The sequence below is a fragment of the Ostrinia furnacalis genome, unplaced genomic scaffold (assembly GCF_004193835.3).
Source record: "Ostrinia furnacalis isolate ACB-3 unplaced genomic scaffold, ASM419383v2 OfSCF2422, whole genome shotgun sequence".
In the NCBI taxonomy this organism is placed as follows: Eukaryota; Metazoa; Arthropoda; class Insecta; order Lepidoptera; family Crambidae; genus Ostrinia; species Ostrinia furnacalis.
This window is the reverse complement of record NW_021132661.1, coordinates 179,139-201,230: the sequence shown is the minus strand read 5'-3', so window position 1 is coordinate 201,230 and position 22,092 is coordinate 179,139. Positions and strand designations below refer to the sequence as shown.

The 22,092-nt window shown below is 38.3% G+C and overlaps 2 protein-coding genes across 4 annotated transcripts in view; one reads left to right on the top strand and one right to left on the bottom strand.

Annotated features, from left to right (window-relative positions):
- dve (SATB1_N and homeodomain domain-containing protein dve) overlaps positions 1–10,387 on the top strand; it is a 93,130-nt gene extending 82,743 nt beyond the window's left edge. The window contains exons 3-6 of one of the 3 annotated variants that reach the window (XM_028308519.1): positions 579–767; positions 2,310–2,533; positions 7,385–8,203; positions 8,315–10,387. In XM_028308519.1, the coding sequence (XP_028164320.1) occupies positions 579–767; positions 2,310–2,533; positions 7,385–8,203; positions 8,315–8,977 (1,895 nt within the window). In that variant the 3' untranslated portion in view covers positions 8,978–10,387. Of the gene's footprint in view, positions 1–578; positions 768–1,168; positions 1,399–2,303; positions 2,534–7,384; positions 8,204–8,314 lie in introns of all 3 variants that reach the window. The other 2 variants (XM_028308518.1, XM_028308520.1) reach the window with 2 other exon arrangements.
- A 4,329-nt stretch (positions 10,388–14,716) lies between these two features.
- On the bottom strand, positions 14,717–19,612 carry LOC114355590 (lysine-specific demethylase 5A-like). Its single transcript, XM_028308534.1, has 4 exons — positions 19,598–19,612; positions 16,425–16,574; positions 15,496–15,578; positions 14,717–14,852 (listed from the first exon to the last, which is right to left on the bottom strand). The coding sequence occupies exons 1-4, from the start codon at positions 19,610–19,612 to the stop codon at positions 14,717–14,719; spliced, it is 384 nt and encodes a 127-aa protein (XP_028164335.1).
- Positions 19,613–22,092: the final 2,480 nt, after the last annotated feature.

Sequence of the window (22,092 nt, the reverse complement as noted above, 5' to 3'; positions counted from 1 at the left end):
AAAACGTCTTACGTTTCGACGTCTACCCCTTAAGTGGCGATTTTTCAGCGACGCCAAGTTTTTCCGTCCTATTTGAGTTCTTTGGCTTATGACGGCCGACGTTAAGTATTGTGAAACGTCGATTGCTGTCTTGAGAGGAATTGTGTTGCACCAAAATGACTTTGTATTAAAAAGTTTAAAGGAAGAAAACCTTAATAATAATAAATAATATGTGTGTAACCTGTGCTGGGCTGTGCTGTGTTACATATTCTTTAATGTCAGTTGGAGTAGACAACACGAGTAAATAATTGTTCTTCATATTTAAAGCTGAAAAAACTCACACTGCTACATGACAATGACTTAATAATTTGAATTTATTTTCAATTCAAAGAAAATTAAAATTAATTGCTAGAAAGAAAAGAAAATGGGTCAACATTTTCTTGTTAGTACATAAAGAAAATTCATTCCTTCTTTATAAACACGGAATTTCTCGTTACAGTGCCCGATATTTTGCATCTGAACTAATTTCTACTTTATTAAAATTAAGAAATAGGTCTGTATAATCAAATTTTCTGACTCGAACTTTTTCTTTGGCACAGGCAAGACGCTTCCAGTCCACTGCGTTGTGGAGGCAGTGTCGTCCGTTGAAGAAGGGGCTTGGCGTCGAAGAGCTGCGGTGGAGACTGACAGCTACGTCATCATACCATCAGCTACTGCCTTCCACGACCTGGTCCCTGCTGCCATGATGAGGCTCGGCTACCCTCAAGAGTTGGCCGCTGCTGCTAAAGGTAATTTATCTCAAAATTAATATAATTCATAGATGATACTGACTATTTTACTGCTTCATAGTATGGCGATTTCTAGCAAGCACTCAGCTAACTGGCATTAGGTCTCGGGTTTGATCCCGGTATGTTTGTGTATCATTAGTCTTGGTGCTTCATATTAGTAACAAGCTAAAAAAAGAAAAGTTTGGTTAAACCATTATCTGGTACCCATAGTAGCTTTGTTTTATTTTATGTGGTACAATATCCAAATATATTTTTATTGGATAGAGTCTGATCGATAGTTCCCTAAAGGACTTCGCCAAAATGATCAAACATCTTCTAGATTTACGATTTTATTTTGTCTAATATGTATTTTCATATTGTGTGTTTTATTATATCAATAAAGATATTTTATTCTTCACCAGGTTCAGTGGTCATCAACAACTGGAAGCCATTGCCTTTCGAAAGGATCTCCGACGGGCCTCTAGCCACAGTTGGAGAGGTGCTTGGTGAACTGACGACTGTTGCCACCCTTCGCATTCAGCTGCTAAGACCTAGACCTACCCCCCTCCAGGACATCAAGGACAAACTCCTGAGACTCCTGCTGGTCCAGAGCAGACCCCTCCTGATGTCTACTGGATGCCCGTTAGATGAGGTAATGTATTCGTCTATCCATATTTATGTTGCGCTAGCAGACTAGTCAAGCCTTAGGTCATTTTGACGCTGCATATTATGCTTTTGAGAATAACTTCTACACACACTTTTTGTGGGTAGGAAATTTATTAGAATTGTATTTTAATTGGTCTGGTCTTATTTTAGCGTAATGATTTTAGTAAGAACTAGCGGCCGCCCGCGACTTCGTACGCGTGGATCCTGTTTTACGCCCTTTTCCCGAATTTTCTTTGCTATAAACCTCACGGAGCCCGAGACCTTTCCAACGAATGCAAAACCGTGGAAATCGGTTCGTGCGTTCTGGAGTTATAGCGTCAGGGAGGAAAACCCGACTTATTTTTATACGTCATCAACATCAGTCGCAACAAAAAGAAGCTTTTATGGCTTATATGTAAAAACTAATATGTATCGCTAATAGATAACACGAAAATTAGACAAAGGATTAGCGAGGAATGGACATGGCGCACAATTTTTGTTGAAGATGCCAAAAAAAAACTACAAAAAATTAGAATGAATACTGTATTTTTATTTTTTTGATATCTTTAAAAATGACTGAAATATTCAAGCTCANGCGTAGTCTGGCTTTGATATTCAATTTTCAACTGTATTACCTTGACAATCAGTTCAAAATTGATTACTAGAAAATTATTTGACAGACGATTTCTACTCTCGACAAATGCATTTGAATTAGCCCACTGTGTACATATCCAAGGATATTTTTTATTGGATAGAGTTTGATCGGTAGTTCCGTAAAGGACTTCGCTTTTTATTTAATTAAAATACCAAAATTATCACACATCTTCTAGATTTACGATTCTATTTTGTCTAATATGTCTTGTCATATTGTGTGTTTTATTATATCAATAAAGATATTTTATTCTTCACCAGGTTCAGTGGTCATCAACAACTGGAAGCCTTTGCCCTTCGAAAGGATCTCCGACGGGCCTTTAGCCACAGTTGGAGAGGTGCTTGGTGAACTGACGACTGTTGCCACCCTTCGCATTCAGCTGCTAAGACCTAGACCTACCCCCCTCCAGGACATCAAGGACAAACTCCTGAGACTCCTGCTGGTCCAGAGCAGACCCCTCCTGATGTCTACTGGATGCCCGTTAGATGAGGTAATGTATTCGTCTATCCATATTTATGTTGCACTAGCAGACTAGTTAAGCCTTAGGTCATTTTGACGCTACATATGCTTTTGAGAATAACTTCTACACACACTTTTTGTGGGTAGGAAATTTATTAGAATTGTATTTAAATTGGTCTGGTCTTATTTTAGCGTAATGATTTTAGTAAGAATTAACACATGTCGTCATCAACATCAGTCGCAACAAAAAGAAGCTTTTATGGCTTATGTGTAAAAACTAATAGGTATGTATCGCTAATAGATAACACGAAAATTAGACAAAGGATTAGCGAGGAATTACTGAAAAACCTAATCAGATTAATTTGAACATAATTAAATCATCCATGCGCATGAATTACCAACTCGTTAACGGCATTAACAAATTAATAATGTAATGCGTATTCCATCCGATCGCGTATTGTCTAATTACTCTATTCAGCTCTAAATCTATTCCGAAAACACCTGTCAAACCGAATAACGAGGCATTAAAATCATCCGAACTCATTCACGTGGTTGACAAAACGCGTCCGCAAGAGCGCGCTAAACCGAAGCTCACAATGTTCCGTCGCGTTGTAATGTTCTTTAATGCTCTGTAACCCCTGCCCGGTGTACAATAAGGCTGTGGAATAAGGCCCTACTTCCATTGGGGGCGATGCGATTTCAGCGTACAAGTTGGCCGGCGGTGCTCCTAAAATGGTAATTAAACTGCTCAGATTTTATCAATCTTACGTCAGTTACGACATTGTAGAGTCATATTGACTGATGCGGAACAATACTTATCTAGCAATTAAGGAAAACTATGTATCCCTCTGCCTCCGCAGCTGTTCGCCTCCCATATGAAGCTTTTACTCTTACATATCTATGGTGTAACGTGTAGTTGAAAGGAAATTGTTTAAGCCTTCTCTACCGTCTGTTTATTCAGAAACTCTACGTTCTAAAGATCATTTTATGACATTGATAAGGGGCCAAATGATAAAAAGCTAACTAAGTAGCTAAGTTAATAAATTAATTTGTAGCCAAACTAAGCATAAAACTGTTTATTAACGGCGCAGGACCGGTCTTTGGGGAAATTCTTGGGGGAGGCAGTGGACGTCATTACCAAGACTTATGATTACTTTTAACAAGAATGTCATCATTTCTACCCGCTATAGCGTAGCTTGTCACTCGTCTACCTCATTGGACGGCCGGCCTAATACCCCGTAACCCCTGCCCACGTCACAATGAGCCTGTAGACTAAACCTTTACCCCTTATTATCAACGAACGCATTGTTTCCCATATTTAAACCCACCCTGGATGCGCGCTCTCAATTGAAATTTATTGCGTAGTTACAGCCGTTTCGGTTCTGATAGGTATTCCAAAGATTTATACGACGTTAAGTGCTTTTGCTCATGAAATTCTGTATGTTATTAAGATTTATTTTGCTTTGTTTTTTAGATTGTTGTTCTATAGAATGATTTACAGCATACGGATGAGCTTAAGCTAAGAATATGACGATTGTAAATGATCGGGTCTTAGTATTAATTATAAGTAGTGGACTTTAATCCTAAGAAATTGATTGAGTTTCGTACCTCAGACTAGAACCTTTCTGAATAAAAAATAAAATATTGTTCTGTGCTATAACACCATCTGAGGTAGCGTGGTGGGTTTTTACTGGGGGTAAAAGAATGTCTTTCAAGTTTCAGTTTTTAATTCAGTAGTTAATACTACGTAATGGATACTTAAATAATATAAAGTGTCGGTAATTAACTAATTAAATGGACAAAGCAAAATTAGGGCTCAAGCTGAATTTTCAAATAAAAAACAAAAAGACATTTTCCAGTGTAAGTAGAGTTTTATTGCAAAATCGCACCTATCACAACCAAATAAGAAAGCCAATTGTTTAGCTGAACATGCTGTCGGTACCAAAAACGTAATCAACCGCACGGCATTAGCTCTACATGTCGTCACATTCGCAACCTTTCCCCGGATTCGCGCAGATAACGGTGACGTCATCAACACGACAGCCATCAAGCGGCGGATCCGAAGAATGAGCGTGTATAGTCCGCTTTACAAAGAGCTGTATATTATAGTATAGGTTAGGGTACGAGCTAGGGTAATACTTGTTACATAATAAATTTAAGAGAGCATGACTTAAATAAATTGGAGTGGCCTGTATACGTAACTTAAGGTTCTCACTTAAAAATTGATTCGAGCTGCGTGTAGACTTGTTACTCGTACATAGCTTCGTAATCTTTTAGACTACTTAGGTATCTGATTATTTTTTATTAGAGTCGCACGTAAAAAAATGTCGATAACAAAGCTACTATACAGATTAATATAATTTTACGAATTTTCAAATAAAGCTCGATTGTTAGCTAACTCATCAAACTTTAGTATTTGTCGCTAAAAAGATACATAAATTATAATCATCATTTGTAACCTTGTAACATGATGTGCCGTTGACGGGTAGGTAAGCGACAGCTAATTTTTAAAAACAAAAAAAAAACATTTTTTCTCGTTTATTACGAATTCAGTAGGTCTTTACAGTTTGAAAAATATACAAAAGTTTACATGTTTTAGACGTGTCAAAAATATCAAACTGAGTGTACCAAACTCGTTGAGTACACTCTCACAATTCGGGACGTCGTTATAATTTGGGAGGTTACGCCTAAGTCCCTGCTAATAAGGATCATCGCGGGAAGAATTAAGGAAGCATTTGTTTTGATGTTGCGGATGTTCGCGACTCTACAAAAGGAGGTTTTAATGGAAATTTGAGAGCTTCATGCTTATAATCTTTTGAATTGAAAACGGCTGACAAACCGAGATGATGTTTTCACATAAATATAGAGAATTTCATCAGGAATAATCAGGTATTCATTGAGAGACTATTTCAACGTATATTAAAGGTTGTTAGTTGTCTGAAAAATGTTACAAAAATATAACGCGATAAATTTTCCTCGCATATCAGAACACCCAAGAAAGTACCTGCAAGCTCCACGAACGGAAATGTAAATTACATTTTACATAACTGTAAACTGCGCTAGAAATTATCTGGTTCGCTTTAGGCGTTCCTATTTTCATAAAATCTTTACCCACTTAAAGAGGTTTAAATCTCCATATCAGAAGATATATACAGTAATTTGTCGGCGCTGAGCACCTGTCTCACACGCGGGATCTCCATACATAATAAATTTAATTGAATCGCAACTCATCCTCGCGTAGCTTTATTATATTTTCAAAATATCCATCTCTGGAGGGCGGGGACACCCTCGTCTTACTCGAGCCTTGAAAGAGGGCTAAAAGGAGTTTTAGATGTACGAACGCTTTTGATCTTATTAATACCATAAAATAATGCTTTATAATCTTATTAAATGCGAGGTTAGCGCTCGATGCGCGCCCTCCAAAGCTTAACCGCCTGTCGGGTCGCGATTTCAATTTAGGCTCTCCATTGACACAGTTAAGGCCACGAACTATTTTAACGTCTCACTTTATTTCGAACGTTAAATCATAAAGTCGGAAATTCAGAATTTATTTTTCGAAGTTCGAAATGAGGCAAAGGAATACAGAGCAAGATAATCAAACAAGTTCAACTGCGAAGTTGGTAGCTAAACGGCAGATGAACTCGGCTTCTCGATATTATGGTAATTTATCGCACGCCAATTTGCGCCACTTCGATTCCAACTTTGAACAAACTTTGGACGCGCGCTTATAGAATACTTTGTAGAAGGGTTTTTAGAAAGACAACGAAGGATTAATTTTAACCCATAAATTCTCTAAAGACTTTTTTGGAATAAGACACAGTTTGGTAAATAACTCGTAGCGTCAAAGCGATATCAGATAAGACTAAGCCTATTGTGTTCTAAGTTGTCTTTTCTAATGCGCGTACATCAAGAAATGTTCGCAATACACACCAAATTACGTAGGTACTTAGGCGGATTACACGTGACACGAGTTATCACGCGCAGGCGCCTCGTAAATCTTCCTTGGAACTGAAACAGACAATATCTGAAAGCAAATATGGCCTCACTATTTAAAAATATAAAACAAAGAAGCAGATTAACGTATCACTCGCGCTTGAGTTAATTCCTCGCGACATGATTTATAGCCACAATCTCGATGTGTTACACTCACACTTAATTTAACATTTTGATTTAGCAACAGTCGAAACACACTCCTTGACAACTCGCTTGACGTCGTAATCGCTGGCATTGTTCTGTGTAATCTAGTGATACGGGCAGATCTTACTTGCATAATGTCAAGCTGGGTAAACTGGGAGGCGAAGCTATAATCCGACGAGTTCTTATAGAATGACTACTTGTTGCGCTATTAACAATCCAAACAAGATGTTATCAGAGCAAATACATAGTTGTGAAATTTAAACGTGTAATGGAATAATTTTCGAATCGAGCCGTTGATTAGTTGGTTAAACAGATCGGCGCAGGAGCGGCGTCTGTAATGGGTTAACACTGAACATTCTGGGAGCACTTTGTCCGCGCTGGCGCTAGTTGGATGCGCAGTGGGTGGACGCTAATTGGTTAAACGCCCTTCCCGCTCATTGTTTTAGAGCAGACCATGATTGAAGTTTCGGCGGCGCGGGAGCGCACTAACCGCCGAGCAAACACCTCCGTCAGAGCGGTGCGCATGACACATGCATTAACAGCCGACCTAATATTTTCATAATCTAATGGCGATGTTCTGTGAAACAATGCTCCGTGTTGATTCAAACAATTATCTCTGTATCTGTTACTGGTTAGAGTGACCTCCTTAAAACCGTCTAAATGCTGTTTGCGGTATCTTGTTTTTTATTTACATTAGTAACAGCACGACATGAGTTTAATTTCGTAATGTTTTCCGTTGTTACAGATGACATTGGCTCAAATTTGTAGAGGGCAGGATAGGACACCTGGACCTCATAATTTTCACGAGCCCTCGGAAGAGATGCGTCGCAAGTTCGAGTCTTGGTGGAGTGCGCAGGTGTCCCCACGGCCGCCCCCGTTCAGTCCTCGGCGATACCCTTCTCCTGGTCCCAAAAATCGTTCGCCGACACTGAATTCTATCCCAGATCACTTACACCCAGCACTACAAACAGTTCAAAGCCAATATCCTACACAGAAGACAAGAATGCGAACAAGTTTCGATCCAGAACTAGAATTGCCAAAGCTGCAACGATGGTTTTCCGAAAACCAGCACCCAAGCCGCCAACAGATTCAGCAATATGTCCGAGAATTGAATAATTTAGAATCGAGACGTGGCCGAAAGCCACTCGATGTTAACAATGTTGTGTACTGGTTTAAAAATGCACGCGCTGCTCAAAAACGTGCTGAACTTCGAAATATTGGAGGCTTGGGTTGCCACCTTGGAGTCAACGGTTTCAACAGTAGAAGCCACAGCCCTACTAATGGCTCTTTGATGACAGGCAACGACAGCTACGCCTCCCATGATCAGAACTCAATGAAAAGTCCCATGCAAATGTCAGGCAGCCCTGGAAGGTACCCAATGTCCGTGATGTCTGAGGATAATTTATCAAATGGAGGATCAGATCTTGAAGAAGATGTTGGCGACCTAAATCCTGATGATAGGCCGGAGAGTCCTGATGCACCTCTTTCTTTAATAACAACGAAGAAGAATAATGACGCTGATGACATGCCCCAAGAGTCACCCAAACCACCTGATATAATCAAGGTAAATGATTTCAACAAAAAACGTAAAAAACCTACACTGTCATTCACAGTGCAGATGTTGTTGTAATTTAATCTAGTCTCTTTAATTAATAAGTATTCTGTATTGTCGCAGGTACACGACATCAAGCAAGAGCCAAAGGATTTGAGTAAGCCTGAGCAGACTCACAACTCTCCACAACGATCTCCAGCAAAGAATAGTGATAGCTCCCACAATAACAATAATAACAATATAGAAGAAGAAAACGGGAACGTGGATGATCACGATGTGTCTGACGATGAAGTTGTGCAAGAGCGGCATTACAGACCTACGTCACCTCATCTGGACCGCTTACCGTTCCCTATGGTGCCAAATCATCCAATGTTTGGACATGGAATCATGTACATGAGCCAATACATGAGTGGGTTCCCTGGTGTTGGCGCGGTTCCGGGAGAAGGCGCTAGTGGCCTGAACCTGGCTCTGGCTGGAGCATCAGACGAGCGTCGTAAGCGCAACCGCACCTTCATCGACCCAGTCTCCGAAGTGCCAGTCCTGGAACAGTGGTTCTCGATGAACACACACCCTTCTCATAACCTGATACTCAAGTACACTGAGGAGCTTAACAGGATGCCGTACAGGCAAAAGTTTCCCCGACTCGAGTCAAAAAACGTGCAATTCTGGTTCAAGAATCGGAGGGCGAAGTGCAAGCGACTGAAGATGTCCCTGTATGAGCCTTCTTCTCCATCGCACTATTCCCACCCTGGGCACCCGCATATCACAGATCGCAAACTGGTGTGAAGTGTGCAATAAGTAGTGAAATTTCAGCCACGTCAGATAATTAAAACGAAAGACTGAATCCGAATCGTTTAATGGTGTACAGTGCCATGTTAGTATTAATATCAGGGCGGTGTCGTAATCATCACAGTTAAAGGAGTAAAGTATGAAATTGCTGTTTTTTTTTTCAATAATTACATTGTTCGTTATACGATAGCAATGTCCATTATTCTTTTTTTTATTTTAAATGACTTTTTTTCTAGAATCATAGTCAAATCATCAATATCTTTTTAGAAGTATGAATTTTCATTTTTTTTTTCTATTTGTATCCTGCAGCTTAAAGTCTCAATCTATCTACAAAATTTCATAAAATTCCGATTTGTAGTTCTCTAAATATTCGCAAAAATGTTTGTATGGAAAAATTAATTTTCGTTAAATTCTCCATACAAAACGGCAATTTCATACTTTAACACCGATATTAGAGCGGTATCGTATCACAGTTCGTATTATTCAATGAACTCTTTAGTACTTTAAGTACAGTCAAGTTTTTGCTTTAGGTAGGGACTCCAAAGCAGCTCTTTTAAGATTACATTTTAAATATTCGTGTTTATGTACATGTAAAAAACTTGTCACAATTGAGAATGAATCTCATATGTACTCCGTATGTAAATAATAAGGATTATGACTCAATTTTTATTTATTTAATAAATAATGTAGTTGTAAAATAACTGTTATTCCTTAGGTACGTAATTTTGAATGGATACTCAAATAAAGTTCCACTTAAATTATCCTTAGACGTAGTTCATTAGTTGAGGTTAATATTAGAATCGTATTCAATGTTATATTAAATTGTAAATTTTTTGTGTAATTAAGTCATATTATAGTGATAGTACTGATATTATTGCACATAATTAGAACATCAAAATTTCTAATAGATAATGGTTACTCGACCGATTTAGTTCGATTCATAATTGATAGATTGATTACGCACATTCCTTGTTTCGCTTTATGTTTAGTAATACTTCCTCAATCCAAAGATTGGTTAGTGTTATATAGTAATCATGTAAGATATGTATAACAGACCGCTCACAATATTATTTGTTAGGATACTGTCTTTACGAATGATCTTTGGATAAGTTGTTATTGTGTGAACACACGAAAATAGTGATATCATCGTACTATAGTCGATTATAGTCGTACTGTTGATTTGTTAAAAAGATATTTTTTTCTATTGATACTACACACAAGGAGTAAATCGCATTATTGATTTATGGTCGATATAAATTCGATATAGAGTCGATTTGTTTTAAAGATCTTTGAATCCGAATCACTTTGCAATTTCTTCGTGTGTGTCAGCTCAGTAAAAGTTCATCTGATAACTCGAATAAAAATAATCTTTTAGTTAATTTTAATCATTGGTTATAAATTTAATTGTTGCCAAAAGATATCTTTCTTTAAAATTGTAGAAAATCTGCTGGCAGAAAGTATTTGTGAAATGCCGTATCGCATCCTGCGACGTATTTCCAATTACCTATTATTAAATTGCAGTATTTAAGCATTTATTGTTTGATGGCTAGATCACTAGTTTTAACATACAATTGTTTTGTTATTCCATGTTATGCTTGTTTTGTGAAGCTGTGATGAAATTTCCAAATATTGTACATATTTTATTAAAGTTAATAGAGTATGGTAAAACTGTGTCACTATGCTCACACAACAGTTATTTACCGCTTAGGTAATTGACATATTGGCTAAATGTTTATTCGATTCAATTATATAAACTGAAATTAAATTGAAGTATATGAAATTATCTATATTTTATTTGACTCGCCCTAATATTTAACACCGTAACATTACATACACAACGCTGTGGAAAAATAAACACACACGATGCTCATTCTACTACCTACCTAACTTTCAGTAGTTGGGTTTAATTAGTTAACCTTTAAGACCAAGTAATTACCTACAGCGGTATCGAGTGGCGTGGAAGAGGAAACACAAAATACCTACATAAATGGAGAAGAACCTGTCCAAATAAGTAGTAAAGCATTACATTGCACTATAGAAAATATATTACCTGGTCACCAGGCGATTAATTAAACTGAATTAAATGAACATTAAATGTGAGATAGTGATTAATTATGCTTTGCCTGCACGTTCTTAAGCTACGGTTTCACATATCGCTGGAAAAAATCATATAGAGGGATCAAATTAAAGCATAGCCTAGTAACGCAAAAACTAATTTCACGACATGAAAGTTCGTAAAGAGATTACAAATAGTCAAAAGTATTTGGTTTCAGTAAGCACACACGATATTTCAAATATGATTGAATAAGTATCATCGAATTTTAGTTACCTAATAGTATAAGTACCTAAGTATGGATAGAAGAGGTTCCTTGAGATGAAAACATGACACGTTACTTAACCTGTTAAACGACAGCTTAGTTAAAGAGTACCTACCACATAACAGTCTAAGTTCGATAGCCAAGTTGCGCCAAAACTGAAGCTGAAGATCCGAAACTTAAAAGAGCCCAACTTGGAACTTGGCAAGATATCCACAGACTATCTCTAAACGATAACAGATAGTTTCGAGCTGTCAAACACTACATGTCAATAGGTATTGGGAGGCGGAAGCGGCCGGCGGCACCCGCATCACTGTCAGCCGTTGTCTTGGCTCCCGGACTATCTGCAGACGTCTTTGTTGACTTCGATCGGTTTTCGGCTGATTCGGAATGTGGGTGACTTGTGAATTTGGTATCGATTGCTCAATTGCCTAAAGCTTCAGCCTATAGAATCTTAAACATTAACAAGCTTGGCAACTTTACCACTCGCACGCAGATAAGTAGTTAACATAGGTACATGAGGGATCCCCATTTATATCATAGTCCCACTTAAATACCTATACTCCCACTTAAAAGAAGAAGACACAAATTCAAGTTAATTTCGCTTAATTTTTTTTAGGAAAATATTAGATTTTTCAGTCAAGCTAGAAAAACTATAGTAGGTACTATACTAAACATCATCATCATCATCAACAGCCCTTTACAGTCCACTGCTGGACTATGAGCCTCCTTCACTATAGTGGAGGGTTTTGCCATAATCTCCACGCTTGGCAGGCGGGTTGGAGAGCGCAGTTTAAAAGATTGATGTTTTTCAGAGAGCGCTGCTGCCCATTCTCTGTTTGATGTGTAGTCCCTAAGTCGCCTCTTACGACACCCGCGGGAAGAGTAGTGGTTGGTGACAAATGTATTCTACTCTGCCGTCACCACACGGCTTCTAAACAATATTATGTTAATTTGTAAATTGTAATAACCCCTATAGATATTAAAGCAGCAACATTTGTCGTGTGAGCGCCTATGCTCATGTTAACGGAGACGTAACTACTTATGCCCACACATAGTGTGTATGATATTTCATTTCAAACCCACTGTTTCAAATAATATTTTCTTGGGATATAAACATCATTATAAAAACAAAAGAATAGAGGCTCAATCTTAGTTCAATGATACTTTAAAACTGAAAGAGATCTGACGTTAATTATTTGAAGTAGCTCTAAGCATAACATACCTCCTCTAACAAACGTCTTGAGTGCACATCCCACGATACAGACTCGATGTGGAACGGATTATACCAATTAAAGGAGATTTTAACTTTGAAGAAGCATATTCTTTGATCTTACAACGCACTCACTCCATCCTTATCCGTTTTAAAGCATTTTAAAGCGCCTGCCTAATTATTAAGATGAGCGTCTGTGAGTTGCTGCTCTTAAAATTACGACAGGTGAATTAACTGTTTACATCGATAGAAGAACATAAATAGAGATAAAACAGTAAATAAATGTACCTAAACTGTACATAGGTATTTAGGTATACCTACTATTTCTTTACTCCTCAAATGTGCACGAATTTCATGAAACTGTTGAATATTATGTTATTACCTACATTAGTCGACGACCTCATAAACGTAGTAGGAAGGCGCTGGATGCAGGCCGTTACCAAACGATCATTATAAAAATCATTGAGGGAGGCCTATGTTCAGCAGTGGATGTCCTATGGCTGAAAGGATGATGATGATGATGATGACATTAATTAGTTGAACTATTATCACAGATAACACAATGGTTACAAAAGTTACAGTTAGGTAGTGTAGATAGTTGAGTAGGTACCTACTGTATTTTTGAGACGTTACTTATGTGATTCGTAGAGATGGGCCGACTAGTCGCCGACTAGTCGGGAAAGCCGACTATTCGGCATAATTTGTAGTCGGCCGACTAGTGACGACTATTCGGCAAAATATGCCGATTATGATCGGCGCATTACAAAATTAAATATGTGAATGAAATAAAACTCATAATCGCCAAGATGATTGTGAGGTAGACCAAGGGCGTTTAACTAAACCACTTGACTGCGAAAAATCAGTAAAAAGTAGTTTCACCTGATTTAAAATTTTGACTGTCTAAATTCATACAAAGTTAAGATTAGATAAAATTACCAGGAAATCATCAAAAATGTGTAAATTTTATGTAATTGGTCCATATAATAATTATGACACTTTTCACTTTTGNAAATAACTATATCTAATATCTAAACATAATATTAAGTGGTTTTACCGTGAAAAAGTAACAAACATATTACGACATAGGTAGGTACTACTTTCGCATATAATACGTAGACCTTTAGGAGAGTGACTCGGAGGTTCATGGTTCTGGGTTCAATTTCAGGATTAGACAAAACGTTTGAATTTGGACTGGGAATCGCTTTGTGTATTTATTTTCAGTTGAATAAGGAAACTGAAGCTGAACTGAACATGTTTGTCTGAAAAATATTTATTTTTCAGCTCAAGTAAGATTCCGTGTTTCAAAGAGCATGTTATAGCTATTTTCAGCCATGTATTGTTGGATGGATCATGGATCTGTTTGCAAATAATTAAGTAAACATTTTGAATCAAATGGTATTTTTCATTACAATTTAATAACATAGAAAATATAAGACTTTGTTTTTGTAAAATTTAAGTTAGACGTTGGTGGAACTACCTAATTAATAAACTGAAAAATAAATTAGTCAAAAAGGAAATAACCCGATAATTACCTTTCAATTGAGTCTGAATGACTCTTTTCAATAATACCTAAATCTTATCTAATCGATTTGTCAATAGTAAATGGCCTCGAATATTTACGGAAACAACACTAATTAGTTAATTTGTTTACAACTATCCTTGCAAACTCATATTACTTACTTAAGTACTAATCTAAAATACACTAATGTTAGGCGTCTTCTTATTCATTTTATAAACAAACAATAATAAACTGGTTTATTTATTATCATCACCATATTATTGGTTTTTAGCTTTCCTTATCCAATCTTATGGTGATTTTTCATAAGTTAGGTACATAATGAAAAATATTACGTCTACGTACCTTTACACCATGGTATAAACAGATTGATGTAGATTTCTATGGTTTAAGATACGAATGTTTTAACCACATTTTTTTTCAATCTNTATCATTGGTTGGACTACACCACGACTGCTACCGGTCACGTTGCTATTGGACACTGGCAACTGGTTGCTGAGATCTGTAATACGCATGCTGATCACGGAACCTAATCAGAGTAGCACATAAAAATACGTCGGGGATAATAATAATATGATCGCATCGAGCAAATGTTACATAATAAAAACCCATCTTAACAACCCCTAACATCAATTTAAAACGAAAAATTAGACTGCAATCTCTTATAAACAAAGAACACCGTACAACTTCGCTTAGAAACTAGTTCTCACCTCCAGCAAGTCTCCCTCCAGCATAAGTTCTTCGAGCTTGTGGAGCAAGCCGGGAGCGACGCGGGCGCCGGGCGAGCGCGGTGTTGCGCTATACGCGTGCTCTACTGATGCCGACGATCTATACACAAACAGGCAATAGTTTTATTAAAATCCCTTCAGTAGTATTTACGTCTTCCCCTGCCGCGGGTGTTGTTGCGGGGTCTCCACTCCAGGGTCTTTCCGGCCCAGCGATCCTGGTTCATCCGTGCAATGTGTCCTGCCCATCTCCATTTACGGCTCTCTATCTCTTCCACCACGTCGCCGATCCTTGTCTTTTCTCTGATCCACTCGTTCGTCCGCCTAAACGATGGACAGACGATATCCGGCAGCAGGCTGGAGTGAACTGGATGCGTGTGGCCAGGGACAGAAAACGATGGAGGGTTGAAGAGGAGGCCTATGTTCGAAGGCGAACCCAAAGGCTGACATAGATAGATAGTATTTACGTAAAAGCACTTAGTAGTAGGCGGGGCACATAGCTCGTAGAGACGATGGTCGTTGGGGCAGAAAAGTTCTCGAGTGGCGACCACGGGCTGGAAGACGTAGCGTGGCCAGGCCTCTGCTAGGTGGACCGACGATCTGGTAAAGGTCCCCTGAATGCAAGCGGCGCAGGACCGTTCATTGTGGAAAACCTTGGGGAAGGCCTTTGTCCAGCAGTGGACGTCATTTGGCTGAAACGAACGAATGAACGATTTATATTAGTAAAGTAACGTTTGTTTATTTACCTTGAATTTTGTGATACATCATGCGCTCTTCCTGTAGCTTTCTTTAGTTCTGCATTTAGTTTGTCCGATTTTTCTCTGTTGGTCTGTAAAGAAACAAATCAAATTAGGGACGATATCCTCAAAGTCTTCAAGCCATCAAGGTTCTAATGATGTGTACACAAGGTACAGTTCCCTGCGTCCTCCCGGCGTTAACATTAAACAATTGAAGGCCTCACGTCGTCAGCCATCTTCATCAACCAAAAACAGACCCTAACACCATATACACAAGGCCCAAAATTACCTGCGGTCGCTCAGCGTGTGCCAGAACCCAACAAACGAAGTTTTAATAGCGTTAGCTATCTATCATCAACCAAAAACAGACCCTAACACCATATACACAAGGCACACAATTACCTGAAGCCAGAGCTTGTGCTTGAAATAGACAAATGAAGTTTTCACTCAGCCAGCCTCACATCTATCACCCAAAAACAGACCCTAAAGCCATACACACAAGGCACATAATTACCTGCGAGCAATCAGAATCCATCAAACGAAGTTTTTATGGCATCAGCTATCTATCATCAACCAAAAACAGACCCTAACACCTACACAAGGCTCACAATTACCTGGGGGCCAGAACTTATGTTAGAAACAGACAAATGAAGTTCTCACTCTGCAAACCTCACATCTATCACCCAAAATAGACCCTAAAGCCATATACACAAGGCACACAATTACCTGAAGCCAGAGCTTGTGCTTGAAATAGACAAATGAAGTTCTCACTCTGCCAACCTCACATCTATCACCCAAAATAGACCCTAACACCATATACACAAGGCTCATAATTACCTGCGAGCAATCAGAACCCAACAAATGAAGTTTTTATGGCATCAGCTGTCTTTCATTACCCAAAAACAGACCCTAAAACCATACACAAAGCCCATAATTACCTGCGGGCGTTCAGCGTGAGCGGGCAAGGCAGCAAGCGCTGGGCTAGCGAGAAGCGCACGCGCAGCATCCTGCCACGCCATGGCGCGCTCCGTCACGCACTGTAACGCCTCGCCTTCTGCTAGTCGCACTGGCAGCTTTTGTAGCCACACCTGAGGAAGGAATATTACGTTAGTATTACCACAGAATAATAATAAGTACTACGTACAGAAGTTTTACTTCGCGAAGGTATTTAAAAAAATGTATGCTCAATGTCATTAACAATATGGTGTAATTTAGCCTGTCTCAAGAGTCAAGCACCATTTTGTTGACAAACGTCAGTGATCGGCACTGCGCCGAAGCTATAGGGCTGACTTCGGTAAAATGATGTGATGTGAGGTGCCAAACTGCGGAAAATGGCGGGGGAAATATAGCCTGACCAGGAACATAAAAACTAGAGATGGGCCGACTAGTCGCCGACTAGTCGGGAAAGCCGACTATTCGGCATAATTTGTAGTCGGCCGACTAGTGACGACTATTCGGCAAAATATGCCGATTATGATCGGCGCATTACAAAATTAAATATGTGAATGAAATAAAACTCATAATCGCCAAGATGATTGTGAGGTAGACCAAGGGCGTTTAACTAAACCACTTGACTGCGAAAAATCAGTAAAAAGTAGTTTCACCTGATTTAAAATTTTGACTGTCTAAATTCATACAAAGTTAAGATTAGATAAAATTACCAGGAAATCATCAAAAATGTGTAAATTTTATGTAATTGGTCCATATAATAATTATGACACTTTTCACTTTTGAAAAAATGCATGGAATTGCAACGTATCCTGCGGGGAAGTGGTAGATTATGTGGGGCTCCTCTCATCGGAAGGATGAGGAATACCCACATAAATAACCCCTGAGCTCCGTCGATCGCCTTAGTGTGAAGAACTATGGGAATCCAGACAAAGCCATCAACTATCACAATCCGTCCCGGCAATTGCCCACCTGTATGGCGAGCCCTGCCTATCCGACGGTGGTGGTAGTCCGTGCTATGCAGGCGGGGGTACCCCCACGCCCCCAGTTCGCTGACCATCACCGTGGAGGGTGGAGAGGAATCAGTGGGCCTAGGATGCGTGCCGCGATAAGCACAATTTTTCCCATACATTTTGACGTCGATAAGTAAGAATAATGTCACGGCGCGCATCCTAGCCCAGCAGGAGGCGATCATATTGTCACCTCCTCTGACCCCTTCGCCGTCGAAAATTATGGCATCTACCTTAGGTACTGTTAGGTGATTGTAATGTTGCTTTTTATTTTTTCTCATAATTTAAAGAAATCTCATTTCTCAAGAAGTTATATATTTATCTCTTTAGAAATCTAGATATTCATATTTTTGAGAAAATCTAGATATTATTCTTCGGACAAGTAGGTATTAGAATGATCGGCATTGCCGATTAGTCGGCCGACTAATCGGCAATTTGAAAACCGATTAGTCGGCTAGTCGGTTAGTCGGCAAAGACCATAGTCGGCCCATCACTAGTGATTCGAAATAAGTAATCGTATTCTTAGATAATTTCGTATATAAGGTCCTTGATACCTACGTACTTTTATATTAAAGACGTTTGAAGTTCTTAGCAAGAAAAAGGTATTAAAGATGAAATATCGCTGTTGTCTTGTTAATATCAGTTAAGGCATTAAGTTTTAATCTAAACAAAGTGTCTGGCGAGCGAAGCCGGCGGTTAATGTTAGTTAAGCGTGGATTATGACGCGGTCGTAATAAAGCAATTTATTACTGCGCTGGTAATGGCCGACGTCTTCGGGATAGTGGTGTGGACTCCTTTACTCCTAAAGTCAGGCAGTTCTAAATTTTAAAGTAGATTAATTTAGGTATTTAATTAAAATAACAAAAAACTGCATAATTACAGCTGTGAGTGTGTGTAAAAACTTAACCAGGTATAACTTGTAAGTAATTACATTAATTTGTGTTTATTGCAATCACAGTTTGAATATGAACTTCAAAAAAGCAGTCCGAGGGCAAAAATACTTTTTTTATACACAAATTCTTGGCCAAAGTTGCATGCACTGCACCTGATGGAAAGTGATGATCAGGCCGAAGGTGGAAGCGAGCTTCTCCCGGAATCCTTAACCACAGACAACTGTTTTTGGCATTCAAAAAAATATTAGAAGAAAATCTAAGCTAAAGTTTTAACTTCGTATACGAGCAGTTGAAATGATGAGTTCACTGATAATAATATGTAGAGGTCCAAAAACGTGGAAAAGACGCTACCCTCTTATTGACTCAATCTCAAAGATAGAGTATAAATAATCTTCTAGAAAAATAAATCTTCTGCAGTTATGAGAAGCGTACGGATTACTAAGACCACGCAATTTGCCGTGTTATTCGTAAAGACTTCGACAAAATCCGGGACAACATCTCATTTTTCGTTTAAGTCGAGGGTAAAAATGTCATGTCAATTAATAAAATCTACCGTAAGCCAGGCTTAGCTGGCTCCTTGTTATATCATAACTAAGACCCGGGCAATGCCAGATAGCATCATAAGGAGTGCACGCGCGAGCGGGCGTTACGCTCGCTAGCGTAATGTTTTTCAGAACGTTCGGCGTAGAGCGGTAAGTGCAATTTTTACCTGATTAATTACTATAGGTACTTGAAAATATGTGTAGATTTAACCTTGTAGAGTGCACTTTGAGCAATCAATTAAATGAAAAGGCAATTAAAGTTAATATTTGAATACCTAATACGAAGATTCTAATGTGAAAGTTTTCAAGAAAATTATCAAACATGCTTAGAACATAGACCAGTAATTATATGACGAGTCCAGTCCTTCTTTCTTTAACAAATTAATATTGAATAATAAAATTTTTGTTTACTTGAATACTAAAGACTTGCCTTTAATTATCAAAATTAGAAATCACCTTAGCCGAACACTGATTTTATTGTTATTACTGGCGAGCGCACTCGCCTCCGCTCGCCGTTGCAATAAAAATCTCGTCTTAGACAACGATATTACGCTGTATTAAGTTGCTCGAGTAAATCTTCCTCAGGCAATGGGGCTTAAGAGTTTTATTGTCTACACGGGCTGCATCTACGTAAACACGTCGAACTGGAAATGAAGCCGGTATCGATTCAATTCCGTGAGCTAACTAGGTTCTATTACATGAAACTTTTATAACATACTTTATAAATATACATTTTGGTTAGGTTAAGTACGTACGACCACACATGAATGTATCTAAACACAGTCTCATCACAATATTTAGTTGTAATAGGTGTTATTTTACAACTAAGATGATAATGGTGATGTATAGTTGTAGGTATGTACTTTCAATTGTACCTGCTTATAAAACCACTTTTACTACATATACTGACCAGATATAACTAGGTAGCTGAAAGCTAGAACCTTTTTTCTTTATATGTGGTGAAAATCAGACAAATCCGCTGTCCTATGTAATAATTTTTAAAATATTTGGAATGTCCTGAAATTAACTCTATTTTGTATTTTTGATAGTTACATCGTCGTAGAGTTACGAGTATAATAATTATGTGTGATTTAAAGAAAGATAGGTATGCTATACCTATGTTTAGATTAACATTTAAACGTAGTATTTAGTAGCGATAAGACTGTTTTCTTGCAACCACTGTCTTAATTTTTCTACATAATCTTTATCTCTCCAGGCAGGACATCTGTAATAACTGCCCGCCCATAACTCAGGGCTGATCCCCGCCCAGAACGACTACTCCCTTGGATATGTCGGTAGCCACTTCATATTAGCAGCTGCATGTGCAGATATTGACACTAAAGAGGTAGTTGACACCACTAGTCAAGTGACACATTATAAGCTATCAATATGCGACTCTATAATATTTTGCATGGCAAAGAGAACCTCTGACGCTACTAGTTTACTTAGGCTGAGTTGCTGCACCACCTAACTTTGACCGTAACTATTACAATAACCGGTGTTTTTTGTATGGAGTTTGACAAATTTTTGACGTTTGTCAAAGTTAAAGTAAGATGGTGCAACCCAGCCTTGGTAGTAAAACTTGATTAACTTCGATCGAATTTTTCAGCAAATTGAACCCATTCTGTTTTCAAGACAAGAATCATAGCTTTTTTTAAGGTATCGGTTATTAATTATTAGTGTCAGCTACGTTGTAGTGGTAAAATAATTAGGCATGAACCTTAAAACTACTACGAGAGCCGTACTTTGTAGCGTTTTTGTGGAGGTCTATAACAAGAGAGGTCCAGTGAATTGTTTAACAGTGGAGCTCTAGGTACGCTCATGATGTTAGTGATGATGAAATATCGTCTTACTTTCAGAATTTTTATTTAAGTTAATGTTATCTTAAAAGACAGTATTTCATATGCGTGATAGGTACATCAAAAATAAACATACATGTACAAATAAACTTGCCTTACAACCTAACATTTAGCACAACAATCTGAACGTACAACCTAATACCAAAAGTATCCTTGTCAGTACACGGCCGTGTTTTTTCGCTCGCTCGGCTCAGCTCGCGGTCGGTGTAATCTCAAATCTCCCGCTGCCAATTTATTTTCATTAGCGATCATCCACGGTTAATTTTATTCCCTACTTACCCCGGAAAGGATCGGGAGTCTTCGGAATACGATAATAAGGAGAGGGCTTGTAGAAATATTTGTTTTTATTTAGTCAGTCGAAATCACAATTTATTTATTAGTAGGTATTGGTAGTAAAACACATTATTCCTATGTTATTGAGAGATGCACATTGCTAGCACAGATAGCATGTGCAGTGCTTGCTATCAAAATTTTCAATTCATATACAGAGAATATACTAGCCTCTGTCCGTTGCTTCACCATCTTGGTATTCAGTTTGACACAGAAAATCTCTTTATTATCCTCTATTATCACAGATAGCTCCCAAGGCCAAACATTGCCAAACTATGCTAAATTTGTTTCAGCTACTTTAAGCCTCTTACAACGACAAACAATAATAAGAAAACATTCGTATTCGTATATATTATTAGAGATTACCTTCCTTTCCTTGAAAACATTCAGTGGTCAAGACGCTAACTTCGATCCATCCATCTCCACACTTCCGAGCCCCGGCTTCGCCTCATATCTTGAGCGCAGTATCTGTGAGTTGCTTAATTCATTTTCACGGGATAATATTATTTTTTTACTCCCCCAACTTTTTGGGGCTTATTTTTTATTCATTCGGCCTACTGATTGGGGGCCTTGCCCAGGTGTAATCAGAGTGACAGGGCGGATTGTTTGCGCTTAATCTTATTCAGATTAGGTTTTTCAATTCGAAAGAACATTGTTAAATTCGTTTTAGAAGCATAGAGCATTTAAAATTGAACAGATTTATAGAGTTCTGTTGAGTTCTGTGAGTTAATGAGATGTGTGTGATGTGGATTGTAACAAATGAGGTCAAAAACTCTAGAGCTTTCACATTTTGACACTATAGTGTCATGTCACATGTCATGACACTAGTGAATGAACTTTCTAAACTCACATGACTAAATTAGGTTGACGGCTCACGGTCCGAAGCACGGAATCATATTGCTTTTCAAACACTCAGGATGAGGCAAGCGTACAATAAATCAGATAAAGAGATAATCTACTCAAAAGAACTTTTTTAATTTATTTACGGAGATAGAAAAGGGCAAGTTATTGACTGTAATCACAC

What these genes read in the sequence shown, in the direction of transcription:
- LOC114355590 (XM_028308534.1), bottom strand. An exon ending in CTCACGCTGAACGCCCGCAG is followed by an intron (nt 15,579 to 16,424) that starts GTAATTATGGGC and finishes GTTTCTTTACAG; the next exon opens with ACCAACAGAGAAAAATCGGA. An exon ending in GATGTATCACAAAATTCAAG is followed by an intron (nt 14,853 to 15,495) that starts GTAAATAAACAA and finishes GTTTGTGTATAG; the next exon opens with ATCGTCGGCATCAGTAGAGC.